The sequence below is a fragment of the Gobio gobio genome (genome assembly GCF_949357685.1).
Source record: "Gobio gobio genome assembly, chromosome: 15".
NCBI lineage: Eukaryota > Metazoa > Chordata > Actinopteri > Cypriniformes > Gobionidae > Gobio > Gobio gobio.
This window is the reverse complement of record NC_137108.1, coordinates 23,991,302-24,014,857: the sequence shown is the minus strand read 5'-3', so window position 1 is coordinate 24,014,857 and position 23,556 is coordinate 23,991,302. Positions and strand designations below refer to the sequence as shown.

At 36.6% G+C, this 23,556-nt stretch overlaps 1 protein-coding gene across 2 annotated transcripts; it reads right to left on the bottom strand.

The window, feature by feature from the left end:
- Window positions 1-122: 122 nt before the first annotated feature.
- Window positions 123-23,328, bottom strand: lpcat3 (lysophosphatidylcholine acyltransferase 3). Of its 2 annotated transcripts, XM_079837302.1 has the most exons (13): window positions 23,202-23,328; window positions 21,644-21,751; window positions 19,047-19,153; window positions 18,474-18,567; window positions 17,718-17,752; window positions 16,003-16,184; window positions 11,658-11,766; window positions 9,491-9,577; window positions 7,614-7,780; window positions 7,350-7,497; window positions 3,638-3,793; window positions 3,387-3,514; window positions 123-1,584 (listed from the first exon to the last, which is right to left on the bottom strand). In XM_079837302.1, exons 1-12 carry the CDS (start codon window positions 23,284-23,286, stop codon window positions 3,395-3,397), a joined length of 1,398 nt encoding a protein of 465 aa, XP_079693428.1. In that variant the 5' UTR covers window positions 23,287-23,328; the 3' UTR covers window positions 123-1,584; window positions 3,387-3,394. The 2 variants fall into 2 exon arrangements, with proteins under 2 accessions (XP_079693428.1, XP_079693429.1); XM_079837303.1 differs by lacking the exons at window positions 21,644-21,751; window positions 23,202-23,328 and adding an exon at window positions 19,301-19,896.
- Window positions 23,329-23,556: the final 228 nt, after the last annotated feature.

Below are 23,556 nucleotides of genomic sequence, written 5' to 3'. Positions count from 1 at the left end.
CTATCACAATCTGTGCTTCAGCTCAAGGGCCCAGACTGCAAGATGACGTCATATTGGCTCCCACAGCAGACGGATATAAAACCCTGACACCACAATTCAAAAACACCACAACACACTGGAGCAAATTTAGTTAAAATCCAGCATTTTTTAATGAATATTACAAAAAACTTTTCTTTTAAAAGTAATTGTTTTTTTTTTCTCTCTCGCTGTTTTTTTTTTTTTTTGTACATTTGGTAGCAGTAAGGCAGTAGTAGTTTCCCAAAAACAATTTTTACATCATTAAAATTTGCAACCACATGTATAAATATTATAAAACAATTCCGTTGCTACAGTGAGCATCTGTTCCCTCGGATTGAATCTGGGTGCAGGTTTTAAAAATCGGTCCTCACTGAAGAGTGATGCACATTTGTGCCAAGGGTCTTCACTATGTCATGTCATACAGAACAGATATGAAGGCAAATATGTGCAGGAATTACTGAGAGCAGATCGCAAAGAAAGAAATATGATGAGAAACGTTGAGAATGAAAGAATGGTAAACGTTTTAAGTATAAAAATAACTTCACTGTGCAATGAAACAAAGTGACATTTTTAAGGACTGTACACACACATACACACTTCAATCTGAATAACAGCAGTTTTGTTTTTGTTGATGTGCAGTTTAGTTCATTGCTCACTAAAATACTTATAATTTAAATATATAATACTCTGCTCTTAATAATATTGACACAAATTTACCCTCATATATATGAATCCGGTGAGTAGTGTTGATGCGTTTCTGTTTTGCTTGTGCTCATACACTGGACAAAAAGATTTGCTGGAGAAAATGGAGTGAACAAGAAAAGGTCAGATGGATAGACAGACAGTGTTAAATGGAGTGAGAGGATGGGATAACAGAATAATGAGCCTTTTTATGAAAGTGTGTCGAACCCCCACCCACACAACCATAAAACAGCAGTTACTTCCTAAAAAAAGAAAAGAAAAAAGAGAAGGTCCCCCATCAGAAGTTTTCTGATCAAAAGAAAGAAAAAAACATTCATTTATAATGCCAGGCGACGGTGAGTGTTCAGTCAATGTTCACTCTTATGTTTGTTTCACATTTCAGTGTCTTTTTTCCATTCTAAAAAGGTACACAAGTTGAAAGGTACTATCAGAGGAAAATAAAAAAAAGTTCTCTTTTGTTTCCATCTTTCAAATACATGCTCTACATTCCCTCTAAAAGTGCACACATGACCTCAGCGACAGCAAAAGCCAGTTTTCTGATTAGTAATGATCTTGTTTCCTGTGAGTAATGAGTGCAATGGTATGAGCAGATACAGAATAATTATTTTTCAGCCACCAAACATCAGTAAATCTTATTTAACGAATATGGAACCTCAGAAATACTTGTATTTCTGCCGCTTTTTAACCCTTTTCCTTAAAGTCCACCTCAACTTCGAAAGAACGAGAAAACTTTCAAACATTTGTACACATACATCATGTATGTAAATAGTAATATATTACTAAAGGCCTTAAAATTTGTCCTCTTCAGGTGCTTTTTAAAAGTCACAGTTCACTTCAGTCAAACTTAGATGGCCGCAAACAAACCTGTGTAAGACAAAGAGGGGAAAAAAAAAGATTATCATACTTTTTCACACAGTCGCTAATTCTAAAGCACTTTTAGTCAAATATTGCTAATCAGTAAAGCCTCATTATGATCAGAAACAAAACACTTGGATGACAGGGGAAAAAAAATCTCAAATGGAAAAACTGTGGTGCAACAAATAAACAGACATTTTATGAAGACATGAAACATTGTCGCAACGCCCGTGAAAAGCTTTGAGAGAAAGGGATGATACATTTTTTCCCGCTGGTATTAAAGGCTTACGGTCACACTGATCCTAACTGAATCATCAGTCATGATCTAATGAAGTATGATTATGCTGCTTATAAGTCCTCCTGGGAAGATCCTACGTACATGTTCGGAAGCCGTAATTAAGATGTGATGTGGGTTCAAGTGATTTGGGTCAGAATAGAAAGGACACGGCAACTGCAAATCTCTCTCTCTCACACTTTCGGGATTTTATTTAGTGCTAGTGGAATTCCAGAAAGAACAAATGACTAGGAAGGTTATTTATTTATACACGGTTTTTTTTCTGTATTTTTTTTTTTACTCCTTTAAAAATTGTCTAGTCGCTCTCTGCTCTACCTCATTATGCGTATGTGTATGTGTGTATGTATGTGTAAATATAGATATATGTGTGTACGTATATGTATATATGCAGGCTATGTGTGGGTGTATGTATATATATATTATTCGTTTTTATACATCATTTTTTTTATCTAGAACTTTACTTTGAGAAACGCATAAGAATTCCAATGTACCTGTACTGAAACGTACCTGTGCAAATGGCAATAAACTAAACTAAACTAAATGATGTGCATTATGTACGCTTTTTTTCATATATTTATCTTGATCTTGAAGGGATAGTTCACCCAAAAATTAAAGTTCTGTCATCATTTACTCCCCCTCGTGTTGTTTTAGACCTGTGTGAGTTTCTTTCTTCTGTTGAACGCAAAGGGAGATATTTTGAAGAATGTTTCCATATGTATTCCATAGTAGGAACAAAAATACTATGGAAGTCAATGGTGCCCCACATACTTTTGGTTACAAACATTCTTCAAAATATCTTCTTTTGTGTTCAGCAGAACAAAGAAACTCACACAGGTTAGGAACAATGAGTAAATAATGACAGCATTTTGAACGATCCCTTTAACTAAACAAAATATGTACAAACCTAATTGTATTTTTTTAACTGAATGTAGCTTGAAATATGCTCGAGGTGAGATCAAAATTCAAGAATATTTGCAAGGTTTGGAAGAAGTGTGTGCTGATTTTTTTCATGCTTTCGTTTACATTTTTTACATTTGTTTAGATTTTTTTGCGCTTTATCAACATGCAATAATATGGATGAAGTTACCATTCAAAAGTTCGGGGTCAGAATAAAAAAATGGATCCAAAGTATATTATAAAGACATTTATACAAAAAAAGAAATGCTGCCCTGTTTATAAATCTATAAATCATGGGGGGGAGGGGGGGGGGGGGGCTATCATGATTTCCACAACATTGATAAGAAATGTTTCTTGAGCAGCAAATCAGTATATTAAAATGATTTCTGTGATCAGTCAGATCAGCTCACAAGGAATAGATGTAAATACCACGTAAACAGGGCCAAAGAATATCTTTGTAAAGGTGTGTATGCAACTACTAATATGATCTGAAGCACAGGAAACGGTTAAACACAGGAAAGAATAGATGCGTCACACTCACACAAAAAAAATAAAAATAAATGATAACAGACAGGCAGCACACACAAGAGATTCTAGAAGAGACAGATGCTAAATTTACCCTTTTAATTAATCCTCCTTTTTCTCACTGCCGCTTTTTCGAGGCACGAACACCTTGCGGAGGTATGGCAGGATGAGAAAGGCAGCGAAGAAAATGATGTGACCACAGAAATAAATCGAGGAGTACACCTGGAAAACAAATACATTCAAAAAGTAAATGACAATAGCAAACACTTGGATAAAGGCGGTTAGGTTCATGGACATCCACCATCAGATTAATGATTAACGAATCCCTGAGGAGCAAGTACACACCTTGAGCCACTTGTCGTAAGTGAAGAGGCAGAATGGCACCAGAGGGTATCCCATAAATAGCCAGTGAATTAACTGCTGTACTAAATAAACAAGTGGATACAGATGGCTCTGAGCGATGGATGTCAGCAAAGGACTGTCCCGAACCAGTGCCTGAGCCTGCAAAAATATTTACAGAACAGTTATATTACATTTAGCCTTTGTCTAATGGCATTTGTCCACGCACACAGAAGAAACGCTCAATAGTCTAGAATGCTAAAGTCTAATACATTTTTTATCATTTTAAGTTGAAAATTAACTAATACATTAAGAATAAACATTTACCTAGATTAATATTGCTTGCTTCACTTCACTCTGCACCGGTGGACACATACCGCAAGCAACATGCCAAATGTTTCAATATTGCCTAGAGCCATAGTTCACTGAATAATATTACATTTCAACTTGTTTTCTTCTTCTCCTGAGAAGGTTAATGATCAAGCTGTACCATCAGCATTCATCAAAAAAATGTGTTTGGCTCAGACAGGAAATGTCATTTGCAAATATTCCATTGACATTCATTTAATGTCTACTGACGTGAGGACTATTTGTTGTTTTTAAAGTAGGACTACAATGGTGAGATGCCTCCTCACGTACTCACAGCCAACCTGTACGATTTTTGGAATTGACCTCACTGTTGTTTCCGATTCTTTTTCGATTCTCGTTTTTTGTTTTACGAAAGATTGAAGGAGCCTAATTTCGCCATGGCCACAATATATAAAGGTTGTAGAAATTAGCCTTCTCATTATACGAAGCTTTGTTTGTAATATAAAGATACCTTTCTAGATCTCGGATTGATTTTAAATTGTAATTTTGGCTGCCCCTGAAATGGGTCATAGCCCATCAGTTAATGCACTCATTCAAGCATGTGCATTATTGCATGGATGGAACAATACGCATGTGCATGCATGTACGCAGTTCAGTTGAATCATTAAGTTTACTTTATGCTTTTGCACAGAATGTACAAAGCAAACCGTACACTGAAATAAAAGTGTGTGGTTTATCTGTCAATTAGATGCGCGTGGAAGTTGTGGAAGTTGCATTCGTTACTATAGAAACAGTAGGCTTTCGGAAACGGATCTGTGCTCTCAATGCGTTCTCTCAGAATTATCATCGGCTGATAGCAAGGAAATAAACTGTAGCATTTTATTTAAATGAAAATTAAAAGACCCTAAAATCATGCATCCATTATCTCGTAGTCTGAGCGGTGCTCAAAACCTACCATTGTGTTTCACCCTTTAAGCTAAATCCTTGAGCTGGTAAGACTATTTTTTTAAGACTTTAGACACGTAGACCATATCTCCGTTTGTGCGTCAATTGTGTAGTTTAGGTGCAAAATGTATGAAACTTGTCCAAGATGTAGGCTATTTTTCAGTAGTATATGCCGAATCACAGAATGAAACAATGACAACAAATACCATTAATATAAGAGAATAAAAGGTAATAATCAGCAACTTTATTTGAATGTTTCAGTGAGTTGACATACACTATATTGCCAAAAGTATTGGGACACCCCTCCAAATAATTGAATTCAGGTGTTTCAATCACTTCCATGGCCACAGGTGTATAAAATCAAGCACCTAGGCATGCAGACTGCTTCTACAAACATTTGTGAAAGAATGGGTCGCTCTCAGGAGCTCAGTGAATTCAAGCATGGTACTGTGATAGGTTGGCACCTTAAGTCCATTTGTGAAATTTCCTCACTACTAAAGATTCCACGGTCAACTGTTACTGATATTTTAACAAAGAGGAAGCAATTGGGAACAACAGCAACTCAGCCACGAAGTGATAGGTCACGTAAGATCACAGAGCGGGGTCAGCGCATGCTGAGGCGCACAATGTGCAGAAGTCACCAAATTTGTGTAGAGTCAATAGCTACAGACCTCCAAACTTCATGTGGCCTACAGATTAGCTCAAGAACTGTGCGTAGAGAGCTTCATGGAACGGGCTCCATCCAAGCCTTACATCAACAAGTGCTATGCAAAGCATCAGATGCAGTGGTGTAAAGCTGAACTCTAGAGAGCTCTCTGGAGTGACGAATCACGCTTCTCTGTCTGGCAATCCGATGTACGAGTCTGGGTGGTTGCCAGGAGAACAGTACATGCCTGACTGCATTGTGCCAAGTGTAAAGCTCGGTGGAGGGGGGATTATGGTGTGGGTTGTTTTTCAGGGGTTGGGCTTTGCCTCTTAGTTCCAGTGAAAGGAACTTGGTATGCTTCAGCATACCAAGACATTTTGGACAATTTCATGCTCCCAACTTTGTGGGAACAGTTTGGGGATGGACCCTTCCTGTTACAACATGACTATGCACCAGTGCACAAAGCAAGGTCCATAAAGACATGGATGAGTGAGTTTGGTGAGGAGGAACTTGACTGGCATTGCACGAGATTCCTGACCTCAACACCTTTGGGACGAATTAGAGCAGAGACTGTGTGCCAGCCTTCTCGTCCAACATCAGTGCCTGACCTCACAAATGCGCTTCCAGAAGAATGGTCAAACATTCCCATAAACACACTCCTAAACCTTGTGGAAAGCCTTCCCAGAAGAGTTGAAGCTGTTATAGCTGCAAAGGATGGGCCAACTCCATATTAAACCCTACGGATTAAGAATGGGATGTCATTAAAGTTCATGTGCATGTAAAGGCAGACGTCCCAAAACTTTTGCCAATATAGTGTACGTTCTAGTGACGTCAATACGTGACGACGTAAAAGAACCGCTGAAACGTTTTTTTTTTATTTAACTATGTTCTTTGAAACAAACCAACTAAAAGAACTAGGTTGAGGAAATGGATCGGCCTTCCAATCACTATTAGCAAGTGGGAGGTGAGTTAACAATTAGCTCTGTTGAATTGAAAAAGGATCTTAAAAGAGTAAATTTGACCTTGATGGAATCGATTCTGATTCCCAACGCCTCGTAATCTATTCTTTTGGATCCATTCCCAGTATCATACCGTCATTGCACGCTGAATCTCACCATCTGTTTCTATTATGAAAATGCAGTTCAGTACCTCAATCAGTCATCTCAATTAATCTGTTCCCTCTTTATAAACTACTGCTAAAAGTTTGGGAATGTGCTTTGTTGTTTTTTTTACTTTTAATCAGCAAGGACACACTAAATTGATCAAACATGACAGTGAAGACATTAATAATGTTACAAATTATATCCATTTCAAATAAATGCTGTTCTTTTGCAGAACTTTCAATTCGTCAAAAGTGACTGGAGTAATGATGCTGAAAATTCAGCTTTACCGTCACAGGAATAAATTACACTTTAAAATATATTAAACTGTAATAATATTTCATAATATTACTGATCCTCAAATCAATATTACTGATCGATCAAATAAACGCAGCCTTAGTGAGCGTAAGACAACAGCATGAAGAGCAGAAAACACTCTTGAACAGTAGTGTGTGTGTATTTATATTCTGTGCAAGCTGCTTAAGATACATTTCATATTTAAAAAGAATTTTTGCTCCATCCATATATGAGCAAGACGTAATTTCAAATAAATTCTCAGCGAGTTCCTAAACTCAGAAACGCTATATCTTCAAAGCTGTAAACTTTCAGATCTGCCTTCGGTTGGCATGAAAGCAAGAAGTGACTCAAAGACTTTAGACATCTTGACTCTAAACAACTTCACGCCTCATGTCTGGTATAGTAATGTTGCCATGGTTACCTGCTTCTCCACATTGACAATGATGAACTCCATGGAAAAGCAGATGAGGTACCCTGAGTGCAAGCCGTGCCAGACAGCCAGGAATAACAATGTGAACATTTGAGACAACAACTTGTTACCCAAAAACTTCAACCTCTTAAACACATGCCTGTATTGTAGAAGAGAAACGGAGAGAAAATTAATTGATGCATACATTTAAAAGAAAAACAACATGATTTTGAAAGCCATATCAATAAATGTCATATACATAAAAAAAGAGCATACCTGGCCACCCAAGAATTTGTGTTAATGTTGAAGGAATTAATGGTGCCTGTGAAGAGGGGCGTGGTCTCAAATAGCCACACCCTCACATTTGCACAGGCATCCCATTGTGGCTCCCCCTTTTCGTTCTTCCCATCATAGCCCAGCCCAGAGAGTATACACACACCTTCCTAAGATATATATATATAATATATATATTTAGGGATGTTTACAAAAGATTGTTAAAGCTATAGCAGCCCCAAAAAGTATTTGAACACTTAAGTCACATTTAAAAACTGTATGAATGTCATTGCCTTTGATATACAAAATATCAAACCAAGCGGAATTATATATAACGTTGTTAGGTTATAAATCGTAAAACAACAGATATGCTGTTCAGGTGTCAGTGCTTCATAACTCACATCTGAGATGATTTGACAGATGCCAGATCTTATAATTGTGATAACTTATCTCTGGCTATTTTGGTTCCTCAAACGAATTTGCGGATTTGATTAAAGTATCTGGATTACTCAATACTCAAAACAATGATCACGATTTCTAGTATTTGTACAGGATTTACATTTTTGTTTCAATGTCATTATTAGCAATTCATTTATTTTTTTTACGTGACAGAATTCATTAAAGTTTCTTAAGGAACAAGAACATTTTTCTAATGGCTCAGCAGAGAGCTTTTTGTCAAGCCACTCCCATAATAACTCCAAATGAATGCATGGATTAGAGTAGATTAACTGTAGCCTACGTCATGTTTTTAAGACTCAAATAAAATTATTAAGTAACCATTTCCTCACAAATAAATCGGACCCACTTTATATTAGGTGGCCTCAACTACTATGTACTAACATTTAAATTCATAATTTGATACAATGCACTTATTGTGTACATACATGCGTTTACATTGCACTTACATTTTAAAAATTACCTACATGTAATTACATCTGAAATTAATTTATGTATTTAAATTTATAATTACACTGCTGACCCTTCCCTTACACCTAACCCTACCCATTAACCTACCCATACCACCACACCTGTCCCTAACTTTACTCGTATCCCACCTCAATATAAGCAAAAGTGTTTTTCAATACAATATGAACACAATAAGTACATTGTATTTAAGGCCACCTAATATAAAGTGGGGCCAATAAATCTCTTAATGAGTAAAACTGTCTGTGTCTATATTATGATAGACTACACAACAATATACAATTACTTTCAAATTTATTTTTAAATAATTAGTATTATTTTAAATTCTTATTGTCCCTTATTGTAAGAAAGTGGCAGTGGCTTTGACAGACTTTAAGTATCACCTCCACTTAAAAAGATGCAATCTAATCCTGTTTACAAATAAATAATCTGCTCCCGAACAGGTTTGAGTTTACGGACCTGTTGCTATGACAGAAGAAATGACCCCAGATATGCTGTTCAGAACTAAGACTTTATTTTATTTTTATCTAGTTTTTTTATCAAATGCAATGGCATTCAGACATTTTAAGTGCGACCGAAGACAATTCAAATTTAAATTAAAATTGGGCCACTGAATGTCAAAGAAGACTTTCCAAACATCAAGAAAACATTGCAAGCACACCTACAAATCACAATCTAAAGACAGTTTTAACCCTGAAAACCTGTTTAGCATCCTTTCAACCTGATCAGGTGTGGCTTGTACTTCTAGTCTGACGAACCCTACGGAGGTTCAGTTTCACATTCTTAGCTAGAAAAAGAAAGCCACGTCTTGTTTGTAATCGACTTGTTACACAGCTAACACCTCACTAAGAAGATAATAAAGATACACTGACAGGGTGCACAGCATGTAATGTAATGACTCTCAATTACCACAAGTGCGCTCTTAATGGGGGATTGTGGTTGTGCTGTTTACTCACCGTGATTAGCCAGCAGCTGATGTACTTATACAGGTTTACTTTCACCCACACTAGCATGTACACACACTTGTACCAGAACGAATGAGCCTGAATCACAAATAAGAAGCAATAAATCACCTCTGATGAATTCTGAAAAGATTTAGCCTTAGAAAACCTTTTAAAAAGTATTTCATTTTAATTCACGTCTTTCTGCAGAAAGAGGTTCAAATGATAACAACAAATAGGGATGTAAAAACTTTTCATAGTCATTTGCATTCACATCAACAATGGATTCAATTAATAATTATATACAGTCAAACCAAAAATTATTCACATACCAGATATATTTTGTCTGACACAAGACATATCCATTAAGTGAGAATAGCTAAATAAAGTAAACTGTGACTTATTATACCCAAATATTCTTCATACAGTGGACTACCAGTAAAATTGATATAAATTTGGGACCAAATTATTCAGACACTTTGACCTGACCAGTGTTTTTTCTTTAATTGCTAATGCGACCTTTTACACCACATACTGAACAAAAGTAAGCATTTCTTGGTCATTGGCTGACCTAAATTGGTATTATCTAATTGTGTACTTAAATTTAACAGCTGACAGCTGATTGGTTGATTGTAATCCATTACATACATTTCTATCAAAGTTATCTGACATTATTAACATGAATTCGTTCTGACACAGTTTAACAGTTCTTGTCAAATTTTATTACCATTTTCGAAAACTGTAGCGAATAAACTGTAATAATGTGAGAAAATGTTGAAGGTGTCTGAATACATTTTGGTTTGACTGTATGGTGATGCCCTTGCAAGAGACAACTATATTTTGTATAAAGACCCATTATTCTGTTTGAGAAAAATAGTGTGATATTACTGTATAAAGGAAACGTATTCATTGAAAATTAGAAAACATGATCTTAAAAAATATGTAATTAAATTAAATAATAATTCTCATTGTACTAAAATCTAAATAAATATTTTTTTGGAAGATATTTACCTTGTGTTAAATAAACAGTTTATTTGAGTATTTGAGCATTGTTAAATCAATAGATGTTTTGTTTTCGGTTTAGTTTAGTATAAACTTTATTAGTTTAACTCACTATGTAACTAACTATAATGATAATATTTATAGAAAATATGGATATGACTCTTCATCCGATACAATTTGTAAAACATGCCAAATTAACGCATGCGATGAGAATTACAACATGATTGTGTAGCTTGTTGTCATGTTGTACTTTAAAGGTATAGTCCACCCAAAAATGAGTGAAATTCTGTCATTGTTTACTTGCCCTACTCAAGTTGTTTCAGACCTGTATGAATTTCTTTCTTCAGCTGAACACAAAAGATGATATTTGAAGATTATGGGTAACCAAACAGATTTGCATAGTATGAAAAAAAAATACTATGGAAGTTAATGGGGCACATTAACTGTTAACGGTTACCAACAATCTTCAAAATATCTTCTTTTGTGTTCAGCAGAAGAAAGAAATTCATACAGGTTTGTAACAACTTGAGGGCGAGTAACGATGACAGAATTTTCATTTTTGGGTGAACTATCCCTTTAACACACAATGTTCGTTTGTAAAAAGTTCCCACACCTGATTACGTCAAGACTGCTTTATTTTTTACAAGGCAGGAGTACATAAGCCTCAGGTTTTGTACGCATGTAACATGCAGTGCAAGCTACAGCTTTGGCTCACTGCTTGAATGATTGCTCAATTCATTTGTGCTGAAATATTAATTGAAATTTGATAAGCTGAACTGATTAAATTAATATACTTGAGTCTTGGTTATACATGAACACTCCTAACAATGAATCATTTTCAGCATTTTTCCCCGTTTGTGTGAACTCATTTTAACTTCCTCCTCTGCAGCAGTCAAAATGCAGTTATTTGGCTTGCAGCAACCGTTTTTCATTTCCAATATATATATAAATAGCTGCCAAGACTATACCTGACAGATTTAAAGAGTGTTCTCATTCAGACTGTGAGCTTTCTGTGGCATCAGCGCCACATTGAAAAGATCACAGAACAAAAACAAGTGGCAGCTCACGAGATACAGGTACAAGGCTGTTAACAACTGAACTTAAATACTAAACATTCATTTTGTGACTCTGTGTACTGTATGTTCAGTCACAATCCACTTAACATTGATGATTCACTTACCTCAAACTCATCTGTTAAGTAGTAGCTAGCTGGGTAGAGTGGCCCGCCTATCGCAAAGATTGATAGGGTGATCAGACCTAAACCGAATCGCTTCATTGCTGGAACCACACTGCAAGAGGAAGAAACGTTTGTTAGATTAAATAGTTTATTAACAGAGGACTATAATAAGCATTATAATGGGCCAGTACTGGTTAAGTTGTGGTCAAAAGCATGCTGCATAAAATACATTCATTTACAATTTCCAGCTAAAGTAACAATTGGAGTCATAATATGGGTGAGCCCAGTAATTCGACAACGTTGAGAAAACCTTAAAGGGGGGGCATAAGGCTATTTCATCCATACTGAGTTTTTTACACTGTTAAAGACTTGGATTCCCAAGCTAAACATGGCCAAAGTTTCAAAAAATAAGTTGGGCGTTTGGAGTATTTCTGTGCCAAAAATACTCCTTCCGGTTTCTCACAAGTTTCAGAAAGTTTTTTTACAGTATGGTATGACGTTAGCCTGGTCTTACCAGACTCTCGTACATTTCTTTTGAACAAGAGAGTCTGGCCACTCTCCATTGACAAGCGTTTACTTCCTTGAAGGCAGGTACTCTGTTGAAGTTTAAAACTATTGGATCTGCCCAGAGCCACTCTGGATCTGCCATAACCAATCGCTAACGTTTGGTCGTGAAGTATGTCATGCGCCGTTCGCCTCTGTTTCTCACATGGAAGACTGTAAAAATAACTGTACAGATTGTGCACGCCACCTCAGTGATAAAACCTAAAACTCGTGCATTCGGATTTTGATTTATTCACGGTGGAGGGGAGAGTTTTGTGATCGGCAACGCGCTTCTCACGTGGTCCGTAACATGACTGTATGCTGTAAACAAAATATCATATGCCTCTGGTATGATAAGAATAAATGCTGCCGTAAATAACGGCCCAATTCAAATGTTTACGTGCTTTTCTTCTTTTTATTTTTTGAGCGGTGATAAAATATATTGCTCTTGTAAATACTTGCCAGCATTTAAAGAAAGCCAAGTCTAGAAATGCATCCAAATTACAGCCAAGCGCAACCGCACGGTGCTCTGCAGTGGTCAAAAAGGATATAAACAGTGAATTTTTAAGTGATATTTTCTTGAAAACTCAGAGATGTGGATTCGGACAGCAATTAAATTACCACACGACCTTGGTGTTTGTCTAAAAGAGTCAGTAATTCGGCCGAGGATTTTTACACGGGTGGTGGGAGACGGACGGCAATAAAAACAACGACTAGCCCCTGTAAATGATGACAATACCTTCCGACCCCACGAGAAATAATTACCGTCCGAATAGGGCTTCAGCCAACTCCTTCACCACTAACGGAGCGAGCTGGAAAAATCAAACTTTTCCCGAACCCCGCGGGGAGGAGGGTCACAACATCATGGCCACCAACAAAACTCAACAAAGATTGTTCTTGCTCCGGCTTTAACTTCAGGATATTCGGCAGCGGTGCCACAATGGAATGAAGGTCTTCCCTCGCATCTTTCTCTGCCGCCATTACTGAACTACAACTCAAACTAGCGCACGACATCAACGTCATCGTTCTCAGCCACTCCTGCTGTTCGCTGATTGGACCGGTAAAAATTTGTTCGGAGAAAACCTAAGAATATATCGCAGTTCCAAACCGAGTACTGAAGGAAAATGAAAATTGAGCGGAAGTACGTAGGAGGGCGGAGCCAGGCTAATGTGACGTCAACAAGGGCGGAATTTCCTTGTACGGGCACTTCTCCCGGAAGGGCGCTCGTGCACACGTCGACCAGAGCGAGAGAGCAAAATCTATGCGCTTTTTCTCGGCTTTAGGGAAGTCGTCGGCTGCGCTGCACAGGTCACAGGACTTCAATAAATCAACAATGTCAATAAAAGAGGTGTGTTTTTGGTTGTCAGGGCACGACCACCCTGTTCAGCTTCCCAAAGAACCCAGCGTTAAGGAGACAGTGGATGGAGAGCAGCAACGGAGCTGCGCTAGTGTTTTTGTTTATTCCCTGCATTTTGGCGATTATTGTTTTATAAACAATGCCCAGTTCAACTCCGGATTTGCAGACCGTCTAATGCTGAAAGATGGAGCGGTCCCAACGATAAAGGTTCACGGTCATGCGTTGTAACCGTGGGCGGTGAGTAAAACTGCTTCAATTGTCTGTGTGTTGTTGGCTATTGGTGCGTAAGTGCACATCAAGTAAACAACATGAACGTATAGTTAATGTATCAATGGAGCATGCGATGTATGTGTGATTAAATACATTTGTTTAGCTGACCACTAGGTTCTTAATAGGTGTCTGTTTGTTTATTGTAAAACCACTCCAAACAACAATACATAAAGAGTGGGAAAATATGTTGAACTAAATGAATTATTTCATATTAAACCTAGGGGCCGTTCACACAAAGTAGCTTCATTCAAATGCGCTTCTATTCCATTGTTGTTTTTCTATGTAAACACTAGTCTGACGTGCAAAACCGTTCCGCTTGCTACTGCTAAGTCGCATACAATAGTCCATAAATCAAATCATGTCCTCATAAACCACAAGTAAACACACATAACACAAATGTTGTAAAACTCGCGCATGACAGTGTTCTAAAAACGTTTTTTTTCCCTACGTTTTCTATAAGGATGTCTCAGCTTTCAGACGCTCTCAACACATTATAGCGGCACGCGCTCATGACTCTTTAGCTTCGCCCTGAAAGGTGTGACAGCCTTAAAGGAGAACTCTGGTGAATTTTTAAGTTAATCCTTTGGGAGTACTGTCTATAGAAAAAAAACCGAACCGGATTGCTGCTTGCAACACGGAGCAGTTACAGTTAATGCCCAGAGCTCCCACTCAGCTAACACGGCAGCTATGGGGGCATATACATAAAGAGTGTCTTTGTGCCTCTTAACAGACACAAAATGCAATTAAAATGTCTGTCCAACATGAACAGGGCCCTTACATGAAACGAGATGCGTTTAGCAACTTAGCCATTGTTTAAACTCGCCGAAATAGTGTTTTAGAAGGCAAGCTGTAGTCTCGCGCTGAAGTCCCGTGGGAACTCAGTTGTTGCCGGTAAAATGTAAATAGTCCAGGGGGAAGGAGCGTCGTGCGTGTGAAGAGTGATGATCGGCTCACAAGTGAAGAAGAAATGGTTCTTAATGCTCCTCCCCCCTGGACTATTTACATTTTTTACCAGCTACAACTGAGTTCCCACGGGACTTCAGGTCCTCAATATTGACATGAGATTGACAGAAACTGTGTGTGATACCCCCCTTTAACTTTATGCAAATTAGCAGAGACATCATGTGACAATGGGAGTAAAGACTGTGCTATTTTTCAGTATAATGTTATTGTGAATGGTTTTGCTGTTCTATAGAATTTGTCTCTGCCCACATACAGGGATATAATAAAAAAATGTTGTGTGGAAAAATGTCAAAATCTGTTTGCATTCTGATTGACTTTTCATGCATTGAGTAATAATTTATTTTCTTCATTATATGGTGTATTGCAATTCATGTACAAACAACAAAACACAGAATGTTAATTTTTAAAATTAAGAAAACTGTTTTCCTGTCAAAACGGAATGATATTTTATTTCTACCAGAAATAGGTCTAATTTTTTATATTTTTTCTAAATCTATGGCCTGTTGTACAGCAAGCCAATAGCATTTGTGACCCTGGACCACAAAACCAGTAATACAGGTCTTTTTTTTTTTTAAATTGAGATTTATATATCATCTGAAAGCTGAATAAATAAGCATCCAGTGATGCATGTTTTTTTTTTAGAATAGGACAATATATGGCCGGGATACAACTATTTAAAAATCTAAAATCTAAATATTGTGAAAATCGACTATAAAGTTTTCCAAATGAAGTCTTTAGCAACGCATATTGCTACTTTAATACATGTTTTATATATTTACGGTAGGAAATTTACAAAATATCTTCATGGAACATGATCTCCTACTCCCATTAATATCCTAATGATTTTTGACATAAAAGAACAAATTTAGACCCATACAATATATTGTTGGCCATTGCCACAAATATACCTGTGCGACTTATGACTGGTTTTGTGGTCCAGGGTGACATTTGAGCATCCAGTGCCTATATGAATGCCTAAAGCTTAATGCTTTACGACAAACACAAAGATTAGGCATGTCGCAAGAGTGAGTTACTAAGACTTGTTCATTATCACTGTGTACTTGAGCAAGTAAAAGAAGTCAATGTCCTTGTAACAGACAAAGGAATCCTGCAAATCACTTTGGATGAAAAACTGTCTATAGAAAGTAAAATCATTGGTTTGACAGACTTTGGCTTAACTACTATTGTTAAGCTTGTGAGATTTTGTGCATTTACCTATTGGGTGGTTGTCCGGGGACATCGGACATCTCTCGAGACACCAGCATCTGGTAGTTTCGCAGTGTGAATTGAGGCCCTACCAGAAAGCCTCCATAGAAGTATGAGAAACCAAACACCTCCAACAGAGACGGCGTAGAGCTGAGGGCAGACTTCTTCTGTTCTGCGTTGATCTGAGATTGCTACATAAAAGAAAATGAGTGAATTAATTAAAAGAGAGGGACTAGGAAATTGGAACTGGCTGCAGGAGATAAATTGCAAACATTATTGACATCTATAAAGATAGATTTAAAACCATTTAAACGTTCGGGGACGGTACATTTTTTAAATGAAAGAAGTCCCTTATACTAACCAAGAATGCATTTATTTGATCAAAAATACAGTAAAAACTGTAATATTGTTAAGTATTATTACCGTTTAAAATAATGGTTTTCTATTTTAATATATTTTTAAATGTAAATTATTACTGTGATGACAAATTTTCTGCATCTTTACTCCAGTCTTCAGTGTCACATGATCCTTTCGAAATCATTCTAATATGATGATTTCTGCTCAATAAACATTTCTTATTATGTTGAAAATAGTTGTACTTCTTAACATATTTTTAGGAAAAGCTGATACATTGTTTTTCAGGATTCTTTGATGATTAGAAAGCTAAAAAGAACAGCCTTTATTTGAGACTGTAAAGACATGTATACAAAAGATTTCTGTCATTTTTGATAAATTTAATGCATTCTTGCTAAATATTAAATAACACACTTCTTTCCCAAAAAATATTACCAACCCAAAGACAGTTCTCTTGTTTTGAATGCACTATAGTCATGACAGTGAACAAAGAAAAGTGTATTAACTACGGCTGTCAAATCGATGAATCGCATCCAAAATAAAAGTTCATGTTATGAAACTGTTAAATAAAACTGTTATTTTGGATGCGATTAATCGTTTTGACAGCACTAGTATGATTCCATTTACACCTGGTACTGAGATCCATATTATGTGATCCGATCACAAGTGGTCAGTACTTAATACAGAAACATTTACCCCCGGTTTCACAGAAGTATTTGAGAGAATAATTGATGTGATTTGAAATTATGTCGTAACAGCTGGTCAAAGGAGATGCATGATACCAGGTGTAAACAGAGATCTGTCTGACTGATAGATTCAACTGAGACGGATGTTAATTCCAGGTGTAAACAGGGTCTATTTTCGGTCATAAGGTTCTCTTTACACCTGCAATAAAACTTTGCTTTAAGATGAGTAACAATTGGCTTTCTAGGGTGGCTAGTTACTGACACAGAGGGAGAGCTCAACAGATATAACCTCTCACACACAATCGCATGAAGAAGCCAACTGTGTCAAGCCACAGATACTATTAATATTTAGACAGAGAGCCACAGATGAGATCACTGCAGTATAGAACTAAAAGATTACACAATAACATATCCGGGAACTTCACTACATTTCACCTTGCCAGGCATCATTACACTGATCCATAATGGCCATTTAGCAGAACTTTCTGTCTGCTACAGAACTGAAGAAGATACTTTGTGGTTCCCCATCAGTTCCGTGTGCTCAAATCATGCATACAAATACAAAGAGTGATGCAGGAAGAGGAAAATCAGTGAGATAATGATAGGAGGATGACATGTGAACAAACTGAGCAAAGGAAGTCAGAAATGGTGGAAGTTAAAAGGAGCTCATAAAGTCACACTCACTTCTTTTCCACCGTCATAATAATCAAGCGCTAAACCTGCAATGAGAAAATGAAACATCATCAGTACAAAGATGAATTGAGCTCTACCACTGGCAGAGGGGGAAAAAAAACAAGGTGATGCTGATCACATATAACAACATTACAGACAATACGTCTTATATAGTGGAACATTTCAAAATAGAGATAAAAATAGGAATTCAATTGTAATAACAACGGTAATTACAATAGGACACTAAAAAATACCATGGTTTTGAAGACAAGTACCAAGGTAATAACATACCAAGGTACATATATGGTAGGGATGTACAATACATACCGTACTATATTTATTGTTCATTTCCTATTTTTCCTATTTCTATCTACATTACCTTTGCTGCCCTCTAATACTAAAAAATAAATAAAAAATAAATAGAAAAAATTGAATCACAGTAGAAAAAAAATGAATAACACATTGCATATTACAAAACGTAATTCCTAAATTTACTTGTAGGGTTTAAAATGATTGATTTTAGTGTGTAGTTCATTTTTAACATCTTCCACTTATTAGTCATCAACACCAAACATAAAAATAATGAGTAAATATATTTTTTTTTCTTTCTTTTTTTCCCTCCATTACTGTACCATGGTATTTTTTTACACTATATGTTCATTTACATTCAGTGCCTTGTGATAAACAGTTTATCAGAATCCAGTAAATATATAAAGTCAGAGGAATAATAGGTAAGGAAGAGATGGGAATCAAAAGCAGTCGTCATACCGATGAGTTTGAGTGTGAGGACACAGTGAGGCATGGTCCATTTGATATCATACTCGTCTGTAGCTGTGTAGTAATAACCCATCAACAGATATGTCTGCCACACACAAAAAGAGACCCTCAGGTTCGGTTGACATTGACTTGACTGTTTTTATGTCTGGGGTTAAAGAGATCCTAAAGATGTTAACTTTAAAATTAAGTTTTTCATTTCCCTTCACATTCTTTTAGGTTCCTCTGGCCTTATCAAATAAAAGATTTTTCGCTCTATTTTACCACATCAGATATGCAGATATACAGAAATCAAAACAGAAAACTGTCAGGAGTGTGCACACCAGGCAAAAACATGACCCTGACATAAAATACAACATTGGTCATGGAGGATGGCATCATAAGTTAAAACGAGTAAGAAAAGTAAGTAAGAAGTATCAATCTGGTACCAACTATGAAAATGAAGATTAAATATAATGATCCAATACGGTACTGATAAGCTTACAACATTTCATGCACTAGATCACGTCAAGAGCACAAGAACTGATAAAGAGATAAAGAAAAGTGAATGTGTGTGTGTTGTCTCACCATCTGAAAGACAAAACTACTCAGAACGCATGTGACTGTCCTTCCCATCAGCCTCAGCATCAAGAACTGAATGACTACACATAAGAAGGAATGACAGACCTGATACCCTGAGAGTAGGACATGGAGAGACGAGAGTTATTGCATTCCAGCATGTCCTGACCATGAAATAACAATAGAACAACAGTTTATCTACAATATGAAGATTTTTAAAGAATACTCCATCCAAAATGCCAATTGCGTCATCATTTACTCACCCTTGTGTCATTTTCTTTCTTCTGTGGAGCACAAAAGGAGAATTTTTGCAATTGGAGGAGTATTTTGAGAATATTTTTGAAGGTCTCTCTCTTCCATATCATGATAACAAATGAGTACTGGGTATTTCAAGCTCCAAAATAACAAAAACAACATTAAAAGTATCATAAACGTAATCTATATAATGTAAGCTATATTATAAGTCTTCTGAAGCCATACATCAGCTTTGGAAAGAAAATGTTAAACTTATTCACTGACAAAATCAAATAGGCCATCTTTGACATCAATAAGATTTGCTCACGAGAACCAATGGAGTATGATGTACCATTTTTGAAGTAGTTTGTACATTTATAAAGCTTTAGTGAAAGATGGAAGTGAACATTACCAGTAAAAAAAATTACTCAACTGTTTATCACACAAGCATATTGTATGACTTTAGAAGGGCTGAATTATGGTGCACAAGTATTATGGACTACATTTATTATACTTGGTGTATTACTTTGACACTTTGGAGCTTGTCAGACCTTGTTCCCATTTATATTCATTATACTGGGGGGAAAAGTGGCTGGATATTCTTCAAAAATTCTTCTTTTGTGATCTACGGGAGAAAAGTCAAGTGGGTTTGGAACAATATTAGGGTGAGTAAATGATGATGAGAACAAGAATATTGATTTTTTTTGGGGGGGGCGAACTATCCCTAGATAGTATAGAAACAGAGGAAAAAGTTAGAGAAAGACAAATTTCAGACTCAATGACAAACAAAAGCAAAATATCTCAGATAGTGGCAAAGAGAGACAGACCTGCTGTTAGATCCAAATGCAGCACAAAAAAAATCAAATACACAGAATACAAGCACACGTTAATTTTCACATTTCTTAACACAACACTCATCTGTTTTCATTAGCTTGCCTTTCAACCTGCCACTCATATTCTCATTAGCTACGCTCTCACCACCAGGGGTTATTGCCATGGTGACGACAAAACCTCATGTCTCTGTGGCTTTGGCATAAAGGAGATTGTGACAGTCACCAGGAAATCATTGCCACAGAATGCAGAGCAGTTAGTAAGGATACCCTTCACTTTACCTCCATTATTCTCAAGGACACTAAACGCTCAATAACTTTACAGAGAATAGCCTCAAGAGGAAATCTGACAGGGGTCAAAAATAAATAACTAAGCATTTTCACTGGACGTCTAACGTAAAAAAAAAAAACGTGAAAAATAAAAATACAAACCCTTAATGCTGTGTGTTTATTAACTTAATGAGATTGAGAAATATACACTACAATTCAAAAATCTGGGATCAGTCATTTTTTTTAAGAAATTAAAACTTTTGTTCATCAAGGACTTATTCAATTGACTAAAAGTGAAAGTAAGACTTCTACATTGTTACAAAAGATTTGTATTTCTTTTGAACTTTATATTCATCAAAGAATCATGAAAAGAAAATCAGTTTCCACAAAAATATTTGCTGTTTCCAACAGCAATGATAATGAGAAATGTTTCTTAAGCAGCAAATCAGCATTAGAATGATTTCTGAAGGATCATGTGACACTAAAGACTGAAGTAATGATGCTGGAAATTCAGCTTTGCCATCACAGGAATACATGATATTTCAAAATATATTTAAATAGAAAACAATTATATAAAATGTTATAATATTTCACAATATTACCGGTTTTTCTCTATTTTAGATCAAATAAATAGAGCTTTGGTGAGCATAAGAGACATACCAAACCCCAAACTTTTAAACAGTAGTGTAATACTTTTAGAGCAACTGTTTTGAAATGAGGAAACTGAGAAAAAAAAACTGCTGAAAGACCTTATCTTTGACTAAATTCAACCACCAAGCAAAAAAAAAAGAAAAAAAGTTGGACACAGAACTGTGATATTCCATTAATAATACTTTTACAACTTAAGTTTTCTTAATCTTCCCTTTTCAAACTCCCATTCAGTGAGAAAATGTTTGAACCGGCTTTGATGTTGTTCAATATTGAGAATGCCGCTGACATATGTTGCATGCACACCTAGACTCAACTCTTTTGTGCAGTTAGATAAGATGCAATCGAACCTGTGTGAACAGAGCAAGTTCAAGATTGTGGGAAACTACTAACTAGAGGAACTGAACTATAAGCAGAAAAATGCTCCAGTCTAAATATGGGCCGACAGCCGCTAACCGACGAGGCCTGTTGTAGATCATAAGCCTGACATTCACGTAATCATGACCAGTAGTGTGCTGCTAAAAAAAGCTAGTAGGTCTCGCTTAAACATGTCACAGTTGTAAAGACACTAGTTATCAGATCTTTCAGCTCCTCACAGCTTCCCTGCTTCGTTCTCTATCTCACCAAAATTAAACATGGCCAGTGCCAGGCCGGAGAATGTGTGGAAGAGATGAACTACTGTCGCTGACTGATGAAAGAAAAACCACCGGTAGACCAGTGCAAAGGGATAACCTACAGGGGGAAAGAGAGAGAAACAGATTAGGCATATAATGTGAGGCAACTGTAGATAAACGCTCCCTGCGTGAACGTGTGTCGTGGCAAATCTGACAAGCTAAATTGTACTCTTGAGGGAACGACACACTAGAGAAAGCCTTGAGCGTTTGACGGATAGGAATGTGTAAGGTCTGTTTTGGGATGCACAAATATTAAATATATATAAATATTTTCATGTTATGGCCAATGACTGACTAATATGGTTGACATTAAAAAACAAACACTAGAAATAAAAGTTTAATACTGCAAGTTAATTTACATCACAACTAAGTGAGTATGCGAGTACTATTTATATAGTTTTATAGTATTTATTTAACATTTTGAATTTGCTTTCATTTTTATATTCTCAGGTTTTGTTTTCATTCGTTTCATTTTTAGTAATTGTATTATCTGCTTTTATCATTTCCGTTAGTTGTTGTTTTTTATTTCTATTTAGCTTTATTTTTATTTCAGTTTTAGTTTAGTAATTATAGAACTTCAGCTTAAACCTATTAGATTATTGGCGAAGTGTAATTTTTGTTCAAGTTATTAATTTAATATTTAGATTTTGTTTTAACTATTTCAATTATATATTTTTTAAATAATATTGTTAGTTTTGCTCAACAATAACAACTAAAAAGTGAGCGTCAACTGAAGGTGATCTATATGTTAAAAAAGGGAATATGTTGTGCATCCAATCCATCAACAACATATGCACAGGTTAAAACTGGAGAGCTATGGAAGTTTAGCAGGCATCATTCTGATGATACATATGGTAAAAACTTATTTGAGGGACTAGTAACACTACATATATTACAAACACAAAGAGAGTACAGTAGTAATGTAACAGTCATTCCATCGAAATCATGCAAATGTTCTCTCAACTCGGTCAGGTGTCCCACATGTCATTCATCTGGTTGAAGCGGTTAAGCAGTCCAGTCCACTTCGATACACCTGGCCAAAGTACATAGTACCCTGCTATCTGCTCTCACAACCCTATTCTTATCAACATGTAACCTGAAACCTTGAAACCCAGCTTCATTTGCAATTAATCCTGACAGCTAACTGTAGGTCAAAGATCTAAAATACAGCTGCAAAAAGAAAAGACAGCTGTCAGATGAAGGTCTAACAAGTTAAACTAGTTGCAATCCTGGCAGTTGTGTGGACCTAACCATTAAATCTCGCCTGGCATGTAGGTCACCCTTGTCGACATTTGATGTTTGCTACAGTCGGTGTGAATGGAGATAGTGGTTGTGTTGGTTCCGTGTCTTTAATGTTTGGACTTGAGCTGTGACTTGAGCAGACTTCTTATACAACTACAACTACAATAACGTTACATATCTGTCCACGTTTCTAATGACTCCTAACGAAACTCATCACTAGCTCTCAGCAGAGCCTGAAAGACCTCGCTTGTGCGCCGTTCACTTACCTAATAAGACAGACAAAATCAATCGAATCGCCGGCTCGGGTGAACCGAAATATTCGGCTATTTTCTCCATGAAGGGAGCCGCCATCTTTAGTGTGGGCGGAAGTAGCTGCAGTTGGGTTTCCGTAAGTGTGTGGCTCTCGTGAGGTCTCACGCACTGCTTAACTCCGTCCTGCAACTCCTCCCTCGCCATGTCTCACACCATTCACAGTGAACCTTCACGCTCAGCTTTCGCAAACGCCTTGCGCAATGCTAGTGCCATTTCAGTTCATAGCAAAGCACGTAAATGAAGCGAAATGAGGATGAGATTGTTTACTTAGGGCAGAAGTCCATTTAGAATAATGGACAAATGTATTAG

Bases quoted from the DNA above. Each gene is read 5' to 3' on its own strand.
- lpcat3 (XM_079837302.1), bottom strand. From the start codon at position 23,286: ATGGCGGCTCCCTTCATGGAGAAAATAGCCGAATATTTCGGTTCACCC. The intron at 16,185-17,717 runs GTGAGTGTGACT...TCTTTTATGTAG, and splicing joins ATTATGACGGTGGAAAAGAA to CAATCTCAGATCAACGCAGA. The intron at 7,781-9,490 runs GTGAGTAAACAG...TATATATCTTAG, and splicing joins TCAGCTGCTGGCTAATCACG to GAAGGTGTGTGTATACTCTC.